General features: G+C 34.6%; 1 protein-coding gene across 1 annotated transcript in view; it reads right to left on the bottom strand.

Moving 5' to 3' along the window:
* Positions 1–4,873: 4,873 nt before the first annotated feature.
* The window catches only part of LOC121995253 (protein MON2 homolog), a 32,479-nt gene continuing 13,519 nt past the window's right edge, over positions 4,874–23,833 (bottom strand). The window contains exons 15-32 of the mRNA XM_042549037.1: positions 23,457–23,605; positions 23,252–23,379; positions 23,122–23,179; positions 22,819–22,916; positions 21,729–21,810; positions 21,549–21,614; positions 21,408–21,467; positions 19,624–19,710; positions 19,354–19,528; positions 18,379–18,422; positions 18,173–18,304; positions 17,966–18,094; positions 17,807–17,859; positions 17,688–17,736; positions 8,055–8,113; positions 6,592–6,701; positions 6,320–6,507; positions 4,874–4,918 (exon numbers count right to left, since the gene is read on the bottom strand). Coding sequence (XP_042404971.1) covers positions 4,874–4,918; positions 6,320–6,507; positions 6,592–6,701; positions 8,055–8,113; positions 17,688–17,736; positions 17,807–17,859; positions 17,966–18,094; positions 18,173–18,304; positions 18,379–18,422; positions 19,354–19,528; positions 19,624–19,710; positions 21,408–21,467; positions 21,549–21,614; positions 21,729–21,810; positions 22,819–22,916; positions 23,122–23,179; positions 23,252–23,379; positions 23,457–23,605 — 1,712 coding nt within the window. The remainder of the gene's footprint in view (positions 4,919–6,319; positions 6,508–6,591; positions 6,702–8,054; positions 8,114–17,687; positions 17,737–17,806; positions 17,860–17,965; positions 18,095–18,172; positions 18,305–18,378; positions 18,423–19,353; positions 19,529–19,623; positions 19,711–21,407; positions 21,468–21,548; positions 21,615–21,728; positions 21,811–22,818; positions 22,917–23,121; positions 23,180–23,251; positions 23,380–23,456; positions 23,606–23,833) is intronic.

Below are 23,833 nucleotides of genomic sequence, written 5' to 3'. Positions count from 1 at the left end.
AATTAGAATTGACACAAAAGTAGAAAGGCCTACAAATTTGATACGCAAATCAGACAAAAAAAAAATCATCAAAACAAATATTTTTAGATAAAAACAAATTCTAATATATTTCTCTAGCACCGATCACAAGCTCAGCGTGACTATTTTTTTTAAAACTTTATATATATATATATATATATATATATATATATATACCAAACTGTTTACGTCATAAAATAACCCAATGACTGACAGAAACCGATATCTCCCCTCTAGTTGTTGACAGGAAAGGTACAGTTTGGCCACGGCTTCATAGTAAAAGCTAAGTGCAGCAGGGCTTTTCAATAAAAAATTACCACGAGTAAAATAAAATTTCATCAACGTAATTATTAGATTAACATTTACCTCTCATAAATAAGGCAAAACTCTTTTATTCATTAAAATCGCTCACCAAATGCATAATAAAAATCACACCACCGGAAATAACTCTAACTCAATTGATTATCAACCTTAATGCTAAAACTGATCTCTCTTCGATGGTAATTAATTAAAATTAACTCTGGGATTTTGATTTTTAACTCGTGCGAAAAATACAAAATCCAGGACGACTCTGCGTACAACATTAATTAATTCATGAGCCAAGTTTCTGAAAAGTTTCACAGGAAACATTTCCAATTCACTGGCCACGTATCAAAACAGCGAGCATCCCTATGCCTTCATTTAATGTCCCAGTACTCCTCCAGCGTACTTGATTAATCCACTCAGAATAATTATTATTTCTTTCCCATTTTTAATTTACACGCGATCGATATTATAATAAATATTTGCATTGCATGAGATACGATCAAGTTAATTCAGCACTCCTGCAACGTGCCTCCCTATCATCTATATATGCATCACTGCAACCCTACGTAAATCCCTATCGATACTTAACACTGTAACACTGGCACCCTAACCCTAACCCTAAACCCTACGCTCCTACTTACTTACATCTTCTCTCCACTTTACGCTGCTCAACCACCTCCAGCTTCGGCTTTAATCCATGCATGTGTTTGGCTAAGTAATTGTATGCAGACAACACATGCATGGCATGCATGCATGATGCACCATCTCCTTTGGGCTCTATAAATTCTCACCTACGATATATGTTTGCATGGATATGTGTAGGGTTTCATCATCCCTTGCCCTCCCCTTTCCTCATCCTCTTCTTCCTATTCCATTCCCTTTGGCTTTGTATACGTGTGTCCGAGGGAAAGAGTGAAGCTGCCAGCATGATCTAGCTTTGAGTAACTGTAATCTCGAGTTTGCTTACATACTGTTGGTTGGTGGTTTGAGGAGGTTAATTATTGTTAGGTCATGCTGTGACAGCCTCACTTCTTCCTGTTCATGGACATAAGAACTTGACGACATGGGGGAAAACATGATCATGAAGAACGCTACAACAGTATTAAAGTAGCAGGACAGGTGAGTTGAGTTCGTCTGTGTGTGCATCATTTCATCTGTTTATGTATATATATTTCAGTCTTGCAGGAGTTGTGAACTTGTTCATCAATCATCACTGTCAGTCAGCTCAAACAGCTCGAGGCTTCGTGCACCGACACAGATTGATACTGCATGGTGTTTCTAGAGTTAATAGAAAGTGTTTTTTTTTTTGGTTATAATATTGATTTTAATATCTGACAAGTACGTTCAAAAGAGGATCGATTGATCTTTTAATTGCTAGACATCTTCCGAAGCCAGAGAGTCAATTCATGGGGAAGTGTGACAAACATGAGACACAGCTGCCTGCAGTATTGTCTTTATAGTCGATTATGATTACTCCTTCCTTATTCCTGCAAAATCACGTACCACAATTTTCGAAGATTATTTATTTTAATAAATTTCCACGTGGTTAATGCTATTAAAATTGAATTGCTTATGTTTGCAGTTCTATTTTTTCTATAACAAAAAAAATATAGATCCTGATAACATTATATATATATATAAAAATATCTAAAATTAAGTTACTGGAGTGATGAAGAAAACTACTGTGCATATTGCTATATATGATTTAGTTTAAGTTGATTCTTGAGCTCGAACATGCATTTGGAAAAAAAAAAAAAGTTGATGCATTTGTGCTTATAAAGTGAAAAAAGATGAAAAAACAAATCATTTAGAGAAAAAGATGTACATGTGGTTGTAGTGTGATAGCCACATAAACTATACGCATGACAACTATGTGATACCAATATATATATTCGCCTCTTGAGTTCAGATGCTTATTTCATGAAATTGTTTACAAATAAGAAACTTCTGCTATAGATAAGCACACCCTCCTCTCTGTTCCACTGTTTTAAGACGTTGAGGGTTTATTGATTCGTGAACTTTAAAGTATTTAATTTGAAAGACAAAAATTGTGTATCTATTGAAAAAAAAATCAAGTTAAACAATTCAAGATTCTTCCATGCATCCTTATCGTCGTATCATGCATGCAGGGAGGCCATACAAAGTAATATTTCATCTCACCCATCAAACGAGTATCCCAAACGACTTATATACTGTAAATTCATTGAATATTTATCAATGGAGAAAAGGTGGAAGAGGATGGATGGATTTTAATTTTATATTGGAAGTTTGTATATTAATTAGTTTATATTGATTCGCATGCATTAAGGATGTGAATAAATATATGAGAAGAGACTCTCTTTCACACGTGAGTACATAGATGGTGTAAATACAGGACTTGGATTGTACTGAATTATGTTGACTCGTGTGCGGATAGAATCAAAATGATCGAGTAATGGTGATTAATCGATCATTAACGTTGTCGTTGACCTGAGCTCTTATATATGCAATCTAGATCTACCAAACTTATAGCTCAATCGATCTGCCCGTTCAGCAATGCATACTTGCTACTTGGCCGATTAGCTCGCTCAATTACCAAGTCCGTTATTCGACATGTATCAGAAACTCTGCTGGCAGTATGAAATTATCTGTTCAGATTATTAAGTTGAATTTAATTCTAGTATTTAAATTTAGTTAAGTCCCTAAAAATTTTCGACAACAGATTATCTATTGTCTAATAATATCAATCGAGACTTAAAATATTCAATTTTTATTGATCGGGATTCAGTGGCGAAATCAGCCGGGATGATTTACTTGGGCTGTACTTCTTGAGCGCTGATGCCGATGTTGTTATTCTATACTCCTTTTTCAGTTGAAGCCAACGTCGTCATCCGAGTTAACCTTTTCCTTCTATCGATACTCCCTCCTCCCATGTAAATTTCTTTCTCATCCTTCTTGAGCCCCGCGCTACAATCTAGTAGCCAAAAACGTAGTTCCCTCGTTGACTAAAAGGCAAGGGAGTCACAACTAATTATGAAATTAGAAATTTTAAATTCTTGATTTCGATTTAGGCACAACCGAATTTAGATTTTTTTTTTTTGATTGAGATCAAACTAGAATTACAAAATAAATAAAAAGAATTATCACTCTCAGTTTAGTATAAATATATATATAGAGATTATTACTATTCGCTCATTGAGTTTTTCTCTTTGGTATCATCGCCACCGATTAAAGGATGTCGTCATCGCATTGCGGTAAAGACGATGATTCGAATATGATAGTAGAGATACTGAGATAGTGGAGATCAAGTTGTTAATGGAGATAGTAAGATTAGTGGAGATAGTAGATTGGTAGAGATCAAAACTTCACCCCTATAAATAATCATGTAAAAGTTACGGAAAATCTTGATCGGAAGAAAAGACATATCCCCTGCAGAATCATTTTAGTAAAGAAGGAGAAGTGTATTTCAAGAATCTCATCTTTCCCATCGACATATCTAACTTCTAAGGATTTCTATAAGTGGATTTATTATGCAAGTTATGAGTTTTGAAATTGATAATTTTATTTTCTAAAAATTATTTTGTTACACTACTATTATTATCAATTACTAAAAATTATTATTACTGTATTTTAGGACACTAAATTAATTATAAACTAAATGATAAAGATATATATTCTGAACGTTTTTGATTTCTGAACTACTTCCAATTTTCGACCTCTCCTCTAGGAGGGATAATTCTTGAGGGTTGATATTAACTTAAACCATGAGGAATATGATTTAATTTTAGTGTTTATATATGTATATTTTCGTTTTGAGTTAACTGTTATTTCTACTACTGAAAAATTGCTGCTTCTCAAGAACTGATGTATTTGTATTTTATCCCTCGTTTACTGAGTGACTCAAAGTCATTCAGCCCTTACAGCTCATTTCAGTTAGAGATAAAATTGGAATTGAAAATGAAATCGAGGATAAGGAACAAGTCGAGTACTCTGGGGATCAGGGGCGGATCCAGAATTTTAAATTTGGGGGGGCCGCATGATAAGTGACAAAAATAATTATCGTCAGAAATTTGTACACCCTTGAACAACCTCCGAATTCTCAATTTACGACTGAAATCGAAATCAAAATTTACCTAGAAATCACCGTCCTAGGTTACCGTGGTTGACAAGATAACAATAGCGAACAAGCTCAAATGTAGTTCTGACACGAAACAAGGGCCAACGACTCTTCTCAAGTTGCGATATTACTTCAAGATTTTGATATCAAACTACCAATAGAAAATTTAGATTGCGGACTTTCTAAATATGTAATCAATTTTGAATTCTGACGATCAACGATGCTACAATTGACAATGAAAGCAACAACAATGATTTTGGAGTGAATTGGAAAAGATCGAGATGTCTAGCCATAGGAGAGAAAATGCCTATATCATAAATTAGAAAAGATTTCTATAGCCATGTCTTATGTGATTTTAGTGAGTAGATTATTTATTTACCAAGTTTTTAGGGGATAAGTTATTCATGTCCAAGATTGCAAATCCCTCACCAAATTCCGTACACCAAATTATTGCTACTTTTCTTTGCCCTCTTTATCTAACCTATGTGCCTCCATCTCCTGCAGAAGATAACAACATCAATCAAAATTTCATCTTGTTGACCTTCACCACTGAGACAATCATCTACGAGGACTAGAGAGTCCTTTCTTGCCTCACATGGCACATGATAAAACAAGCATGTGTGTCTCCCTTTGGCATGACTCATGGTAACAACAATGGCCGGCCCATCATCTATGAGGCCCAGAAAGATTGGACATCAAATATACTACAACCCAAGCATGCTTAGAGATGTCAACAAGTTGTACCTTGCTGGGTCTAGCATGGGCCTGATGGACTCATTTATTTTCATGTTAAGCCTGACTTAATATAAGAAGCAATAGGGCATGCTAAACACTGCCTGTTAATCCATTTACCATTGCCCAACCTGAGTTTGGGTTTGTGCAACTCAAGCTCATGTCATTCCAAGCCCATAGTTATTGAAGGCGTGAGGTGCCCAAAAGTACATAGGTGCTATGGGGCCTGATGAGCATGACTCAAGGTGAGGCACACGCCTTACCGAAGTAAGGCGCTCTAGGTATAATTTTTACAATTCAAACATATATAAGGAATTTCTGTCAAAATATTTCACTAACAAATTGTAGTCCATAAAATATTAAATAATAATATAAATATAAAATTTACTAGCAAATAAATACGTTTTATAATTCAAATTGAAAAAAAAAAAAATCAAATATCATCATTATCATCATCGGATGTTTCAGATTGGTATAGCTGAAAGATGAATTTCTTCCTTCTGTCACAAGGCGCATGCTTAAGGCACATAGGCGCAAGAGGCTCGCCTAGCTGCGCATAGGCGCTGCCAAGCGAGCATCTTTAATAACGTCCAAGCCCATAGCTGCTTTAATTTAAAATAATAACAATATGCATCTTTAAATTTTCAAAAAAAAAAAGACAAAAAATCGAAAAAAAAAAAAATATTACTAAGAGGATTGGGCGAGTCTCGACCACCACCACAGACTATGTCAGGCCAAGCATGGCTTAGTTTGGACCCAGGCCTAAGGGTGGCTACCTCTGTGCCAGGCCTCTGGATCAGCAGGTATGCCTAGATGGGTGTGGCAAGGCCCAAGTCAACCTGGGCAGGGCCATGCTAAGTCGTGCCCTGAGCATGGTTGTGCCCAGAGCCACACTGCCCAATTTACACCTCTAAGCATGCCAAGAGAGAGCTACTAATGTTGTGTACATATTCACTAAAAGTAAACTGATATTTACTGTAAATGTATATCAAACTTCTTCATATAAACCATTTGCAGTTTACAGAAAGCTCAAATTTGATTAGTAGCACTGAACAACATGTATGGATTGTACTGGAAAGCGCACAGATCAACCAGTGAAGGTAGTCATTGTACAAACAAATAATCCAAAAAGTATAAGCAAACTCATTTGTAAGGAAAGCAATATACCTCAGGCCGCTCATCTGCTGCAAGATTCCGAAGAATGGTGAAAACTGAAAAGAGCAACATTTTATAATCAATCAACTTTTTCATATGAACTGGTTCATTAACTTCTGTAGTACGAATGTCTTGAACATCTTCACAAATTCCAGAAGAATAGTTCTGCTCCGCAATTGAATCAATATCAGAAATCTCTCCTGTCAGTTTTTCACTAAGTTAAGGCATTGTCATGTAAATGCAAGAGGAACTATAATCATGAGCTTCATGGACAAGATTCTGACCCAATCCTTTGGCAATGAAGTCTGTTGCAGTCCACAGCAGACCAATTGCTGTCAAACTTATATTTATCTCCTTGCTCTGAGCACTGTATGCGCCAGTGACTTCTATGCAGCTGGATTAATACAAGAAAATATATTGAATAAAGATGTATCTCAGATATAATATATAGGTAATAAAAAAAACCAGAATCTTCTTCTTTGGGAATTGAATATCTGACGGATCAGAAAAAACAAGCACATTGCTATGGAGCAAATACTGAAAATGGTAGCATTGACTCATCGATATGACTATCAAATGCTCCATATTTGTAAAAGACAGATATGAATAGCTGCACCTGATCAATTATAGGGGAAAAGAACATCAACAAGAGCAACCTGTGAGTCTCAATTAGTTGGGGTTAGATTAAGAAAATAAAAAAGTAACTTCCAATTTATGCCTTCTACAGATTGCAGGAAGAAAATCTGAAAATTTTAGAAGCTTTATTTCCTTTTTAGCTATGGTTAATGATGGCCACGTTGTGAACCATCATTAGGAATTTTGAACAGCACAGAGGGATTCATAGGCAGACAACCTAATTTTAGGTGGTACGAGCAAAAAAAAATCTATAATACTAAATGGACAAGTGCCAACAATTTTGACCAGGCTTCAAAAGCCGAGACACAACTTATCCAGTTTTTCTCTGGCTTTCTATGTTACGTTTGGATGTTTTTGAAGTGCACCCCACCTCCTGATTTCTCATTCAGTCAATAGTGAAAAAAATTTCAAGCTGAAAGTTTTCTTCACTCTCAAATTTTACAAATATCATCAATGCAAGGCTAGCTTTTATATCTCAGTCTTTGTCGTTCGAAGCTAGTGGTGCATGCCAATCAGATCACATGTCAAGACTAAAATGGTGAAGTCCTGGCTCCTAGACTAAGACGAGGGAAAAATGGAGAAGACTGCCTGACCAGTGATGCCGTTGGGGAGCAACAAGGTTCAGTGTGCAAGCTCATGGTACGAAGGGCAAGTGAGTAGTCTTCTTCAGTAAAGAACCTTAATTTATGAAGGCAATAAACAAGAATAGTTAGGCCTCATTCCTCATCCTCTTCATCTTCCTCCCCAATCTCACACTCGTTGTCAATCAGCACCATTCTGTACCAACACATGACTAGCCAACACTAGAATGATTTGTATCTAACATGGCACCGAGATTAGCACTAAACCAAGATTTTAAACCATTTCTGAAACAACTGAGTTCTCAAGTATTTTTGAAGGCATGCAATATATTATTGACTAACATAAAAGATGAATTTTAACATACAGAATTTTAAATATTTTCTATCCTGATCAACAGAAATAGAAGATCTACATTTTTTAACTACGGCAGCATATTTTGTATCATGGTATTTAACTCCATGCGAGTTTTTGGATGAATTTGCCTCATTTCCACATTGCAGGCATGACTGATGTTAGAGAAGTAACTTACTCATCAAGGCAGTGTGGAGGAATAGTTGAAAGTCCATCATTCATTATTATGCGCATGCTCTGCAAGAAGAAAAAGATGGTGGGAGTGGGTTATAAGTAGTTCAACCTTTAGAAAAAGCATGCTAGAACAAACATAAAAGTTTGACTTTCACTTGAAAAATTCTAAAACAAGATTGTAACCACATCACCAACCAATTACTTCACTCGCACAGACAAAAAAAAAAAAAAAAAGGGAAAGAAGGGGAAAAAAATCAGACATTAGCTACATTGCAATGTGGCATCACACCTAAAATGCAATGGGGCAAAGTAATGGTTGACCACAGTGTTTTTTGGTGTATAAAAATATAAATTCAAAAATAAGAGGCTAAGCATAGAAACTTGGGTACATAAGGAAAACAAACAGATTGGAAGTTTTAAAACAAACTACTATTAATTGCAGAAAAACAAGGTGTACAAGTATAAAAGGGTATTTAATCAGATAAAAAGTTCCAACAGAAGACCACTAGTTTAGATACATGATGGGACTGGACTGTTGTGGTGGACAGCTTACAGAAGCTATAAAAGGTAGTAAAATTGAGCTAATATCTACACAAACTACTCCTTTGCCGGTGGTAAATACAAATTGATAAAGGTTCTAGGCTTAGTATTTTGAATAATATTATGGAAAGGAAGATTAGTATAGCATGCACACATGAATTATCTAGGTCTGATATTGCAGAAATTGTAAAATATCAGTGTCATGATACATCTTATGCCTCCTAGACAATTATGTGGAAATTATAAGATAATCCATTAAAGTCCATCTTGTGGTTTAAGTTCAGGATGTCATCTCAATACATGATTTTAGTCAAACCATGACGTGCAAAAGAGGAAGATATGTGTATAATATACTATTTACGGGAAAACGTATACTTAAATTACTGATCGCTTTGTTGAAATGAAATATTTTAATCAATAGAAGATAAAGGAAATCTATCAGGATTAACGATCCTGTATGACAAGTCATAAATAGGTAGTATTACATCCAATGTAGCTTGGGGTTGAATATTCTGGGGACACGGAGAATCAAAAGAATTATTTGGGGTTAAATATTTTGAGCTAATCCTCTAGTGAAGTTATGTACAACTATGTTGCCAGTAATGTTAAAAAAAAGGCAGCCCGGTGCACGAAGCTCCCGCTATGCGGGGTCTCGGGGAAGGATCCATTGTACGCAGCCTTACCCTGCTTTTTGCAAGAGGTTGTTTCCAAGATTTGAACCCGTGACCTTTTGGCAAAGCAACAACTTTACCGTTGCGCCAAGGCTCCCCTTCAACCAAAAGGTCAAAATTTTAAATCACTTTATATTATAGTAAATGAATCTTTTGATCAACCGAAGGGGAGCCATGGCGCAACGGTAAAGTTGTTGCTTTGTGACTAAAAGGTCACGGGTTCGAATCCTGGAAACAGCCTCTTACAAAAAAAGTAGGGTAAGGTTGCATACAATGGATCCTTCCCCGGGATCTTGCATAGCGGAAGCTTTGTGCCCCGGGCTGCCCTTGTAATCTTTTGATCAACCATCACCCCTTACACCTTCAAATCTAAGTGATTCAACTTATCTAATATGAAATTTATTTGTAATCTCTGGACATGTGCATACCATCATAACATATTTTCTTGCTTTATCACCAATTGGGGTTACATCTAATTGCTCCTGTATAGTAGTTTCTTTTATCGTTTCTAGCAATCCAATAAATTCCGCCCATTCTTAATATCTAAATTAATACGGCACTAATCTTTGTACATATTAAGTAGTATCAACTGCCTAATACTCATCTAATAAATATGATTAAATCATACCACAGTCTTATAAGATTTTCGTTTAGGAATGTATACTTTCATCCACCATCATTCTTTTACCCCATTTAAACCTCACTTGTTATAATGCTTTAGCAATCTGGTAAATATCTTTCTCCTCGTGTTGTATTTCCGAGATTCTAATAAAAATTATCACATGCTTAAACTGCATATAGTTCACTTTTTTTAACTAGCAAATGTATACCTATTAAGCTTTCATTTCTACAATTCATCAAGGTTTAAAATACACCTTTAAACTAATTGATTTGTGTATTTTAGAACACCACTACTAACTCAAGAATTGACTTCATCGCATTCATATTCTTGTCTGTCGTAAACGTCCACACAACACCAATATTATCAATCTTGTCCATTCAAACTTCTTTCTTCATACTACAATTGACAGATAATACAGCATCATCTTTACAATTCCTATCAACAATATTTAGCATCATTAGTTAATGGTAAGCTACGTTTTCCAAAAAAATATGAATTAATCATTCAATCCACTCGAGGGACACAAGCACTTAAAATGATTAACATGCTGTTTCCTAAAACCAACTTTAATAGTATAAACATATTTAAGTTTGACAACAATATCCTCATATTCCTTATCCACTAAGATAGCTACTACATTTTCACGTGTAACTTTTGGTATACTAAATTTTAAAACTTGTATAACTTATTTCTCTCTACCATATCACATGGATGGAAACACCTAATAAACTAAAAATATAAAAAAGCAGCAGTGTTTGACATAAATAAAGTAACTGGAGTGAGGAAGCCAAAAAACCAACTATCATGAAAATGATAAGCCAATGCAGGCATCAATATAGGCTGTCAATTTCAAAAGAAAATTAATAGTAGTAGATAATTGATGATGAATACCACACATTTGCTATTATACACAATTTTGGTGTAAGGAGCAATACATTACACAATTCCTTAATACAAGGACAGGAGATGAACATAACAGTCAAAAGTGGTATAAATCATTGTACCATCAGTGACTCACCAATGAGCTATTCCTACTACAACCAAATTTTATCTCAGTAGGTGGGGTCGGTTATATGGATCCTTCTACGACATTGGACTCTTTCCTAATATATCAGTATTTACATTTAAATAAATTGTATCTTATTTTATTGTTACTAACCAAGTCTTTTTGGTCTTCCTATTCCTCGTTTGATATGGACATTTATCATAGTTTCACATCGTCTAACTAGAGCATTTATTGGTCGTTTAAGTGCATGTCTACATGTCTGTATTATCTTAAACGTGTTGCCTGGAGTTTTCCTTCAATAGGTGCAACCCCGACTTTCTCTCTAATATTTTTGACTTTCTAATATTTTCATTTCTTATCATGTCAATCCTTGTGTAATGTCCGCATATCCACCTTAACATCCTCATCTACTCTTATCTTCTGCTCATGTGCTAGAGTCCCAACATTCAACTCCATATAACATAGCAGGTATAACCGCCGTTTTATAAAAATTTTATTTTAAATCTTAGGGTGGTTGCAATGCTACCCAATAGCATTGTAGGTTTTGTAAACCTAAGAACCCAGCATCCAAAATTGGATGCTAGGTTCAAAATAGCGGCTGTCAGCCACTTTTTTTTTAATTTTTTTTCATTTTTTTGTTTTAAAAAATAAATAAATATTATAAATAAAGATACAACAACAACAACAACAACAACAACATCCAAGCCTTTTCCAACTAGGTGGGGTCGGCTGTATGAATCCTTTTACGCCATTGAGCTCTATCTCCTATTATATCATCATCTATATTTAAATAAATTTTATCTTGTTTTATTGTTGCTAACCAAGTCTTTTTTGGTCTTCCTCTTCCTCGTTTGATATGCATATTTATCATAGTTTCACATCGCCTAACTGGAGCATTTATTGGTCGTCTAAGTACATGTCCGTACCATCTTAAACGTGTCTCTCGGAGTTTTCCCTCAATAGATGCAACTCCGACTTTCTCTCTAATGCTCTCATTTCTCATATGTCCACACATCCACCTTAACATCCTCATCTCTGCAACTCTCATCTTCGCTCGTGTGCTCGAGTCATAGCCCAACATTCAACTCCATATAACATAGCAGTCTAATCACGGTTTTATAGAACTTACCTTTAAGTTTAAGAGGTACTTTACGGTCACATAAAACACTCGACGCTCTCCTTTATTTCACCCATCCCGCTTGTATTCTATGTAACATCTCTCAATCCCTCCATCATTTTGTAAACATGATCCTAAATACTTAAATCTCTCGGTTCCGTGCAACTCGTCCTCTCCTACTTAACAATTGTTTCATTACTTCTAATATTGCTAAACTTAAATTCCATATATTCTGTTTTTAATCTACTAAGCTTAAAACCTTTCCCTTCTAGTGTTTCCTACCAAGATTCTAGTTTAGCATTTACTCCTTCACGTGTCTCATCTACCAAAATAATATCTGCAAACAACATGCACCACGGATCTGTGTCTTGAATGTGTACAGTGAGTTCATCCATAATTAGTGTAAAAAGATAGGACTTAGAGCTGATCCTCGATGTAACCCTATCTTTATTGGAAATGCTTCAGTTACTCCGTCTGAAGTCTTTACTCTGATCATTACATCCTCGTACATATCCTTAATTAGTTCAATATACGTTACGCTAACACCTCTCTTTTCTAAAATTCGCCATATAATTTCTATCGGGACTATTTTATACGCTTTTTCATGATATATATCTTGTTTTTGCTCCCGATATTTTTCAATTAATTGTCTAAGAAGATGTATAGCTTTTATCGTCGACCTTCCAGGCATAAACCCAAATTGATTTTCGATCACCCTGTTCTCCTTCCTTAATCTTTTTCATATTACTCTTTCCCAAAGTTTCATAATATGACTCATTAGTTTAATACCCCTATAGTTTGCACAATTTTGTATGTCTCCCTTATTCTTATATAAGGGAACTAGAGTCTTTATCCTCATTGATCGGGCAAATTTTTTCGTTTTCAATATCATGTTAAATAATTTTGTAAGCCATTCAATACCTTGTTTCCCTAAGCACTTCCATACCTCTATCGGAATATCATCTGGTCCAACGGCTTTTCCATTGTGCATCTCATTTAAAGTTTATTTTACTTCTGAAGTTTGAATTCTACGATAAAAATTAAAATTTCGATGCTCATTTGACCTAATTAAATTACCCAATTTAAGTTGGTCTCCTAAACCTTCATTAAAAAGTTGATGAAAATACCTCTTCCACCGCTCTTTTATTTCTCCATTGTTTACTAATACCCTATTACATTCATCTTTAATACATTTTATTTGACTAAGATCTCTTGTTTTTTTTTCTCTCACTTTAGCTATTCTATAAATGTCTCTTTCCCCTTCTTTTGTATCCAATTTTTGATATAACCGTTCAAAAGTTTCATTTTTTGCTTCACTCACTACTTTCTTAGCTTCTTTCTTGGCTATTGTATATTTTTTTAAGTTTTCCTCGTTCTTACAAATATATAATTCCTTATAAGCTATTCGTTTTTCCTTCACTTTCTCTTGTACTTTCTCATTCCACCACCAAGATTCTTTACTTAGCGGTGCATGCCCCTTTGACTCACCGAGGACACTCTTAGCTACTATTTTTAACTTTGATACCATCTTATCCCATGTTGTATTAGAGTCATCATATATTTCACCTAATGCTTGTACTTCTACCTTCTCCTTAAATATATGTTGCTTCCCATCCTTTAACTTCCACCACTTAAATCTAGGAATTGTATATATTTTCTTTCTATCAATGTTTAAGAATATCCACCCTTACCCTATGTTGGGTAGTTAAGCTTTCTCCAGGGATGACTTTGCAATCTTTACAAATATTTCTATCCTTCTTCCTAACCATAAGAAAGTCAATTTGCGATTTATTATTCCCACTTTTGAATGTGACTAAGTGTTCTTCTCTTTTCTTAAAAAACGTATTAGCTAATATAAGGTCATATGCTATCGCAAAATCTAATATAGTTTTCCCTTCCTCATTCCTCGTTCCAAACCCATAGCTCCCATGTACTCTCTCATATTCCTCATTTTTCACTCCGACATGCCCATTTAGATCACCTCCTATTAAAATCCTTTCATTTGGTGAAATATTTTGTAGTATTTCATCTAAGTCCTCCCAAAACCTTAATTTGGTAGCTTCATCTAATCCTACTTGTGGTGCATATACGCTAATTATGTTCATAGTTTCTTTCGCCACTATTATCTTAAGGCTATAATTCTATCCCTTTTCTAACTATTCCTACAACTTTATCCTTTAACAAACTATCTACAATAATACCCACTCCATTTCTCGTTTTACTCTTTCCAGTATACCATAACTTAAAACCCGAGTTCTCTATCATCTTTGCCTTCTCACCTGTCCATTTTGTCTCTTGTACACATAAAATATTAATTTTTCTCCTAATCATCATATCTACTACCTCCATTGATTTACCAGTGAGAGTTCCTATGTTCCATGTTCCAAATCTTAGATTATTAGTTTTCCTATCATATTTGTTCTTATCTAACCTATGGTGTGAGAACTCTTGCCTATTTAACACTACACCCAAGTTCTCATGGAGATGTAGCGGTCCTTGCTGAGACGTTATAGTACACACGAGTTCTGGAGATGTAGCGGTCCTTGCCGAGACGTTACAGTCGGACCCTGCAACGCGTTCCTTCCGGGGAACAACCTAGCATTAGCACAATAGTTTAATGGATTCATTCATGAAATATTTGTCATAGTTTGACGCTGGCTGGCAACCTAACGCAACCCTCCTCCTTTATCCGGGCTTGGGACCGGCCATGACCGGTCATCATGGGCGGAGTTATTATAAATAAAGATAGTAAATAAAAAATATAAATAATGATGTGTGAATTAGTGGGACCCAATATAAAGTTATTTTTTGGGTTTATAACAGTAGGGAGAGGTTTATAAACGTTATGGGTTTTTTTACTTTTGATGTGGCGATAATGTGGTACGGTAGGTCCCATAATAAAGTTGAGTTTATATATTCAGGATTGCGATTACCAATAGAGATATTTTACAATCACAAAGAACACTTGACGCCCTCCTCCATTTCAATCATCTTGCTTGTATTCTATAATCCCTCCATCTCATATCTTAACAATTGTTTGATTATGTCTAATATTGCTAAACTTAAATTTCATATATTCTATATTTACTCTATTAAGCATAAAACATTTCACTTCTAGTGTTTTTCGCCAAAATTCAAGTTTAGTATTTACTCCTTCACGTGTCTCATCTATCAATGTATTATCATTTGCAAACAATATGCATTGTGATATTGTATCTTGGATGTATCCAATAAGTTCATCCATGATTAATGTAAAAGGATAAGAACTTGATTTGATTTTTGATGTAACATGATATTTACGGGACCGCTTCAATTAATCCATCACTCTTATCGTTACATCCACATACATATCCTTAATTAATTCAATATACGTTATGCTAACACCTCTCTTTTATGGAGTTCTCCATATAATTTCCCTTGGGACTCTCTATCATAAGCTTTTTCTAGCTAATATCATGTGTAAGTCTTGCTTCTGTCCCAATACTCTTCAATGAGTTGTCTGAAAAGATATATAGCTTCTATTGTCGACCTTCTAAGCATAAATCCAAATTGATTTTCCGTCACCATGGTCTCCTTCCTTAATCTTTTTTCTATTACTCTTTCCCAAAGTTTCATGCTATGACTCATTAGTTTAGTTTAATACCCCTATAGTTTTTTATTTTCAATATCAGTTTGAATAACTTTGTGAGTCATTAAATACTTTGTTTCCATAGGCACTTTCATACCTCTATCGAAATATCAACTAGTCCCATTGTTTTTTCATTTTGCATCCTATTTAAAGCTTGTTATGGTTTTGAAGTTTGAATTCTATGATAAAAATTTAAATTTCTATTCTCATTTGACCTACTTAAATTACCTAAATTAAGTTGGTCATCTAGACATTTGTTAAAAAGTAGATTAAAATACCTCTTCCATCCCTCTTTTAGTTCCTCATCATTTACTAGTACCATATTGTATTCATCTTTAATATATCTTATTTAGATAAAAATTCTTGTCTTACTCTCTCTTGCTTTAGTTATTCTGGAAATGTCTTTTTCTCCTACTTTTGTATCTATCAATATAAGCGTTTAACAGTTTCATTTTTAGCTTCATTCACTGCTTTCTTGCCTCTTTCTTGACTACTGTATATTTTTTTAAAGTTTTCCTCATTCTTACAAGTATATAACGGTTCGTTTTTCCTTCACTTTTTCCTATACTTTCTCATTCTACCACCAAGATTCTTTACTTGTGGTGCACGTCCCTTTGACTCATTGAGTACACTCTTGGCTACTATTTTTAATTTTGATATCATCTTATTTCATGTCATATTCGAATCGCCGTATATTTCTCCTAATACTTGAACTCCTATATTCTCCTTAAATATGTTTTATTTTCTATCCTTTAACTTCCACCATGCAATTCTAGGAGTTATTCATATTTTCTTTCTATTGATACTATGATTAAAGCGTATATCCAAGATTACTAACTTATGTTGGATAGTTATATTTTCTCCCGGAATCTTTACAAATCTTCTTATTATTCTTCATAATGATAAGAAAGTCAATTTACGATTTATTATTCTCACTTTTAAACATGACCAAGAATTCCCCTCTTTTGTTAAAAAAACGTATTAGCTAATATAAAGTCATATGCTGTCGCAAAATTTAATATAATTTTCCCTTCTTCATTTCTTGTTCCAAACTCATAACCTCTATATACCCTACCAAATTCCTCATTTTTCACTCTGCATGTTCATTTAGATTTCCTCCTATTAAAGTCATTTCAGTTGGCGGAATGTAATACCTCATCTAGATCGTCCCAAAATCTAGATTTGGTATGTTCATCTAATCCTACTTGAGATGTATATATGCTAATTACATTAATAGTTTCTTTCGTCGCTACTATTTTCAGAGTTGTAATCTTATTCCCCTTTCTCACTACTCATACTACTTTGTCCTTTAGCAAACTATCAACGTCAATACCTTTACTAAATTTCTTATTTTACTCCTCCCTCCTTTATCATAACTTAAAATCCGAATTCTCTATCATCTTTGTCTTCTCTCCTGCCCATTTTTCTCTTATATACATAAAATATTAATTCTTCTCCTAATCATCATATCTACTGCCTCTATTGTTTTTACCGGTGAGTGTTCTTATATTTCATGTTCCAAATCTTAACCCATTAATTTTCCTATAATATTTGTTCTTATACAACTTATGGTGTGAGAACTCTTGCATATTTAATACTACACTCAAGTTCTCATGGAAATATAGCGATCCTTGCTGATATATTCGTGTTGAACCCTGCAACACGAACTCTTGCATATTTAGCATTATTACCCGAGTTTTCATGAAGATGTAGCAATCTTTGCCGCAACGTTACAATCGAACCTCGCAACGTGTTCCTTCCAGAGAAAATCCTAGCATTAACACAATAGTTTTAACACAATAGTTTGATGGATTCATTCATTGAACATTTGCCTGAAAGTCCATGCTAGTTGGCAATCTAACGCGCAATGTTCATCCTTTTTCAACCGGGCTTGGGACTGGCTTTGGTGGGGTTACCAATGAGCTATTCTAGTTCTCAAAATTGATATTGGACTGATACTGGTTTAGATTACACTTAAACAAGTAGATTGACAAAGGAAGAAGGTACACTAAAGTTTATTAATGCAATTTCTCATGCAAAGACATTTCGTTACCTGGAAACCTAAAGGGACAAGATCCTTCTCTGATGCATCAGCCACAGCCCTAGTAGCACATTCATAGGTATTAGATAAAGAAGAATGTCTCTTATAAGACATCAGAAACAGAAACTAACCTCAACAATTTGAGAATGCAGGGCCAACTGTAATATAACTTCTCCCCATGCCTCTGAGAGTAATGAATGAAATGCATAAGCAGATGTAATTAAGAAAAAAAAACTGAACTAACAATCCAGCAAAAAAAGTCTCGTATCACTAACTTCTAACAGAAATACCTCTAAAACATGCAGTAAGATTTTCAGTGATGACACACGGACATCAAAGTTTTGATTGGACATATAAAGAAATGAAAGTGGAGATACAACAGTACATTCAAATGATCCCACTTCAGTCTCTTCTGCTCCCTAGAAATAAGACAACCAACCAATTAAATATGCTTAAATACAACTGGAAATATAAAAGACTAAAACAGCCATACTCACATGGGAATCAGACAACTGCTTTTGAGATTCTTTGGTTGCCAGAAACTGATCAGAGCCCAAAATGGTGCAAATTGACTGATCTAGTGCATCTAATGCCAAATTCCTTACTTTTTGGCTAGAACTATCAGCTAGCTGAAAGATCATGACCATGTCACTTTGAGATAGATGATGCCATCATGAAAACTAATATGAATACTCGAAATTACCTCAAGTATATGAGAAACAACTTGATCCCACAGGGGCTCAATCCCTGCAAGGTAGAAGATCAGCTTAAAAAATGGAATAGCATGGTGGAGAAGAAAAAAAGAATCATAAGTTGCAGCCTAAAGTAGGATTGTCAGTAAAAAAAAATTCAAAAAGCTCTTCATTATACTTAATATCACATGCTCTTATCAACTTCACACCCAATGATATTGAGCCATTCAAATACCTAGCCAAGTAACAGAGCTTTAATTTTATTGATAATAAAATTTTATTTGCAGATGTTGATTAAGGTCTTCTTAAAGGTCTCAACCATCTTGCATAAGCTTATGACAACAAACTTGCTTCTACATCCTCTAGGCTGGTTTTGACATAAAGTGCAATTATGTGCCTTCATCAAATCATAGTATACGGACCAAAATTTAATTTTGTCAAATCATCACAGAAACATATAAACACCAACTCTGCATATCTGTTTAACAAAGTAAATTTATGACATTGGCTAACACTGGTTCTAATTTGAAAGGTCTAAAAATCAAGTTAAACTGGATGCTTAAAACTTTATCTGATATCATTTGGCTCCAGATGACAATGACAACAGATAGTTGTTGGGTACAGATATTTAGCTATAAATGAGACTTCCTAAGTAATAAATTGAAGGGTATAGGATGTTTGTATTATTACTTGGAAGGCACCATGTCAATTGAAGATTTCATCTATCTTCCTTATCAAATATAAGCTATTTGGGGGTATTTGGTTAACAAAGAAGTTAGATGTATCCACAGCAATTATTGCCAATAGTCAGACAAATGGATGAGTCATATGACTTTTTCAAAAAAAAAATCAAAAAAAGCTTGCACTCATTTCATTGAGAATTTAATTGAGCTGTTTGGAGAATCTTCCTTTAAGCTACGAAAGAGAGCACCACAGAATTATCTTTTCTAAGAATAGAAAACTGAAAAAAAAAAATGATAACTTACTGTGGAGATTATTTAAAAGTATAGATATCATGTGCTCCACTGAGAATGCAACTCCACCAATTTGCTGACTTAGTGTTTGAGAATATCCAGAGCTACATTGACTTGACAACTGACGTAATGCAGAAAGAAGCGACTTTACTGCAGAAACATGCATAAGAGCTGAACTTTCGAACAGCTATGCGTCAGAGAAGAGTTGTTATCAGGCACTAGAGAGAGTACAGAGGGAATGAATGGAGCAATTTATTGAGAAAATGCAATATTTTTTCCAACCTGAGAATTCAAGGAAGAGAGAATGTGGAAATCACTGTACTGCCCAGACGCTTCTCTTGCAAGCCTTGACACAGAAGTTGAAACTTCCTGCACACAAACAAGGTAGTTGTGAGTGCCCAATGGAAGCACTCATACCACTTTATTTTGATTTTTTTTTTTGTGATAAACCCCAAGGATGCAACTAAAAACTGGGTATTTTCATTCAATCAAAATCAACTTGTAGATAAGTTTAGCAGTTATGGCAAAGTAAGTAATTTAGAAGGGAAAGTTTATATTCTTCAACCAAATTAACACTGACATAATACTCCAAGTGAGAATAATTTTGAAACATAATACTCTCAACACTTCCTTTTAATCTGGGACAGTGATGTTAATGGATGTATCTTATTACAAAAAACTAGGAAGCACTCACAAGAAAACTTAAATCAATAGACCACTCAAGAAGATGAAGATGAAATACTAGTGTAGAAGTTTAAAGATATGCTACTGCTGCTTTAGGTTAATGTTGGTGAAAATCTTTAAGGATCAACAAAATAATTAATATATTTTTTTAGTATAATTTTCTTACTTAACTACTAGCCGACCCCACCTAGTGGGATAAGGCTGGGTTGTTATTGTTTTCTTGCTTAACTACTCAAATTAGAGATACCACAAGATTTTGAAGTTTATTATGCAATGATAAACAGTTGACTGTCAAAAATAAAGAGACAAATTAGGGATTTAGTCAACATTTTAAATTCTGATAAGTAGTTGGTTTTAGTACCATGGTATTATCCCAAACAAAAAAAAACATCCGAGTGATGAGCCATGATGATATTCAGCACTCGGCAAGCTTGATTTACACATAGGTCAAGCTTGATTGTGCAACTGTACAAATTTGATTGGAGTTATAGTTAATTATAGAGGATTCTTTATAGCATAATCCACAATGCCAATGTTAGTGTTGTTCTATGCGTCATTCAAGGTAGAATTGCTAGGGATTGTGTGATATCACTTGTGAAGAAGCTAGTAAAGAACTACATTGTTTATCTCCATTATGTATTTTGTATCCAACAACTTGTGTATGAGTATGTGATTCACTCAAATATCTATAGAACAGAGCCAAGAAAGAGGATGAACAGCTGAACAGCATTAAGATGTTGCTAAACGAAAGAACAAAAATATCTTTCTAGGTGACAATTGTTGTTATTGAGGTTGATGGGTGAGAGATGAGGAGTTAAACCGTGGAGGTGAGGTGAGGTGAGGTCAGGTGAGCAAACATGAAGGTAGGTTGGGAGGAGGAAATCACATCTCATTAAACTCATCAACCTGAATGGATAGAAAAGAAAACCCTTACACTAATCTTGCTTATTCTAATACCAAGTTAACATAAAATTATATTGCACAAATAAAAAAAGAACCACTACACTTGCACAGATTACACTCTAACATGACACATGCTATAATACCCCATGTGGAGCTAGACCTATTAAACCCCACAGAAATAACTATTAACTCATGGTTGTTGGGTTTATCATTTCTCCCAATCATTCACAAGTTCAAGGAGTGAAGCAAACTGTCAACCAATATGCTTCCTGTTTCATATCAATGCAAAATAAAACAAGGACAAACCAAGTACTCGAATTGTTCGATTGACTTTTCAGATAGATCATATATATGAACAAGGAACTAAAATGATAAAACATATACATAGTGAAGTGTCTCAATTCAAGAATTTTAATTAAAGAGGACCTTTTATCAGTACATGTGCAAGCAAAAAATGGAATTTCAAATTCATAGTTCACCTGGGTAGAAGCGTGAGGGGAATGGATGGCTCGATCGAGAGATAACAGGGTCTCCAAGACCTAAAAAATGCAAGCAATATTTGATATTTAGTAATTACAAAAATTATTCTGATGTGAAAGGAAGACAGCACATGAACATACCAAAACCCAGGATGGACCCAAGACATTATGTAAGCGGTGTGCCACATTGAAAAGTGTTCTCAATGCCTGAGGTGGCAAAAAATAACAAGCATTAAACTCAAGAATATAATACTAGGAACTAACAGTGGAACAGAACTTGGTGGGACTTATTAAACATAAAAAGAGAATACAAATCACAACCTGCACATTCTTTGGAGTTAAAACAACACTATCTCGCAGATCAGGTGGAGGTTCTGACTTCTTTGGTCCAGGAGATAGAATGCTGGTAGAAATTATAAGATAAGATTACAATAGTGGAAAAAGAGATTACCAACATGACAACATGTAACTGCAACATAAACTGAAAATTAGGAATTCCTGTGTAGCAAGGAGCACATATATACGGAGCAAAACTATTTTACCTTCCATGAAGACTTTGTACATTTAGTACAAGTATATATTAGGTAAAGGATGTCTTCATGTACACTTCTGTTTGCAATTACAAAAGAATTTAAAAGGTTGAAATCCAGCATGAATAGCTGAAATTAACTTTTATACATAAAATAGTAAGTTGAACTGCCTTTTTTTCCTTCTTTTTTTTTTTTTGCAGGTACTCTTGTTTATGTGTTGCAAGCAAACTGGATTAGACTGGCTAGGACCTTTTCTAAAGGCAACAATTAATTCTCATGAACTCTACCCATGATTTGGCAAATTATACAAAACAAACATGCAAATTGACCTATCAAGTAGACACATTTCAATAAGAAAGAAAGATTGAATTATGATAGATAAAATACTGAGTGATCTAATGCACTTTTGATCATTTAAAACTAAAGGAAAATAAAGGTGAATTCACCAAAAAATACCCTAGGAGATGGCTTCATCTCATAAGAGACTTCTTCAATTTAGATACCGGACCAGCTCCATGTGTATCTCTTGATATCTAGCAACTAAAGTGCGATTAAGTTCAACGGAAGCAATTTTACCTCCAAGTAACTAAGTTTGATGGGAGGAATAAACAAATTTAGTTTAAAAGGAATAATGATCAGAATTCATCATTTAGTTTCTTCAAACCAAGCATATGATAGGCTATCAGGATTAATCAGGAATGGAGTAGCTAATCATGTGAGTCAATCATGTTGTAACTTTCTATAGTCCACTTTTTGTTGTGGTTCTTATGCAGCAAAGTAGCAAACCATAAGAACAATTCTATTGTAAGCCCCAGCTTGGAGTACCAATAAATACTACTCAAAAAATACAAGATGGAAGTGGATATAAGCAGGAAAACTACCTCTTCTTCTCTCCCTCATTTGGAATATTGATAGTAAATTTGCATAAGGATGCCAAGAAAGAATTTAAAGGTTCTACTGCCCGAAGAACACCACATGCCTGAAATTAAAATGAAGAATTGAAATTGCACTTTCTGTTGCAGATGAATGGTTGTATTTCTTTATTACTGAATAAACAGAAATAATAAGTATAAATAGTGTAGCTTCGAAAGTTAAATAGCTATCCAATCAGTAGTTGAAACTAAAGATATGCAATTATTTAAACAAAAATGTACTATGATAAATGCTCGTCATAGATGACGTACTTGTGTAAATGCTTGATATCCTTTTAGAATCTCCAATATAATTGCTTCACCTTGTGATCTAGATATAGTTCCATTATCTTTTATTAGAATACAAGAAAAATAACAAAGGATTTAACTACTAATTGTCTACCTCATTAAAATAAGAGATAAAGCATCAAGGATGGTCAGCCACGTGGAGTTGACCATAGAAATGCATAAAACAGCTGTTTTGCCAGTGTACTCTGTGAAGAGATCAGCATCACATCTAGGAGAATCAAGCTGGCAATATAGAAAAATAGGAAGTCAAAACTTATTCAGTACATTGACTACTATTTTCATGAGAATGTTAATCTCACTTCCCCCACTTCCACAGCTTCATCTGTCAAAGCAGCAACTGTATAAACAACGCCCAAAAGTCCTTCGATGGCCAAGGTGATAGAATGAGCCTCACTGGCAACCAGAACAGCAGCATTAGGTGCATCAATGTCCATGCTCCATTCTATTCCTGCTTATAGAAGATATATCATAAACAGAATACCTTCCTAAAATACACAAGCCAACAAGGTTGGTAAACAAGAAATAACTCAAGAAAACAAGACAAACAGAAAACAGAAAACTATTTCCTTGGTTTCAGACTCAAAACTATGCCAGCACAAGTCAGTGAGTGTCAACATGATTCGACATCAAAACACTATCATTTTGAGTTGATCGTGCTTAAATTAATACGCAAATG

This window comes from Zingiber officinale, chromosome 6A, assembly GCF_018446385.1.
Source record: "Zingiber officinale cultivar Zhangliang chromosome 6A, Zo_v1.1, whole genome shotgun sequence".
Lineage (NCBI taxonomy): Eukaryota > Viridiplantae > Streptophyta > Magnoliopsida > Zingiberales > Zingiberaceae > Zingiber > Zingiber officinale.
Note: the sequence above shows the minus strand (reverse complement) of the source record. Positions and strands in the feature narration are given on the sequence as shown.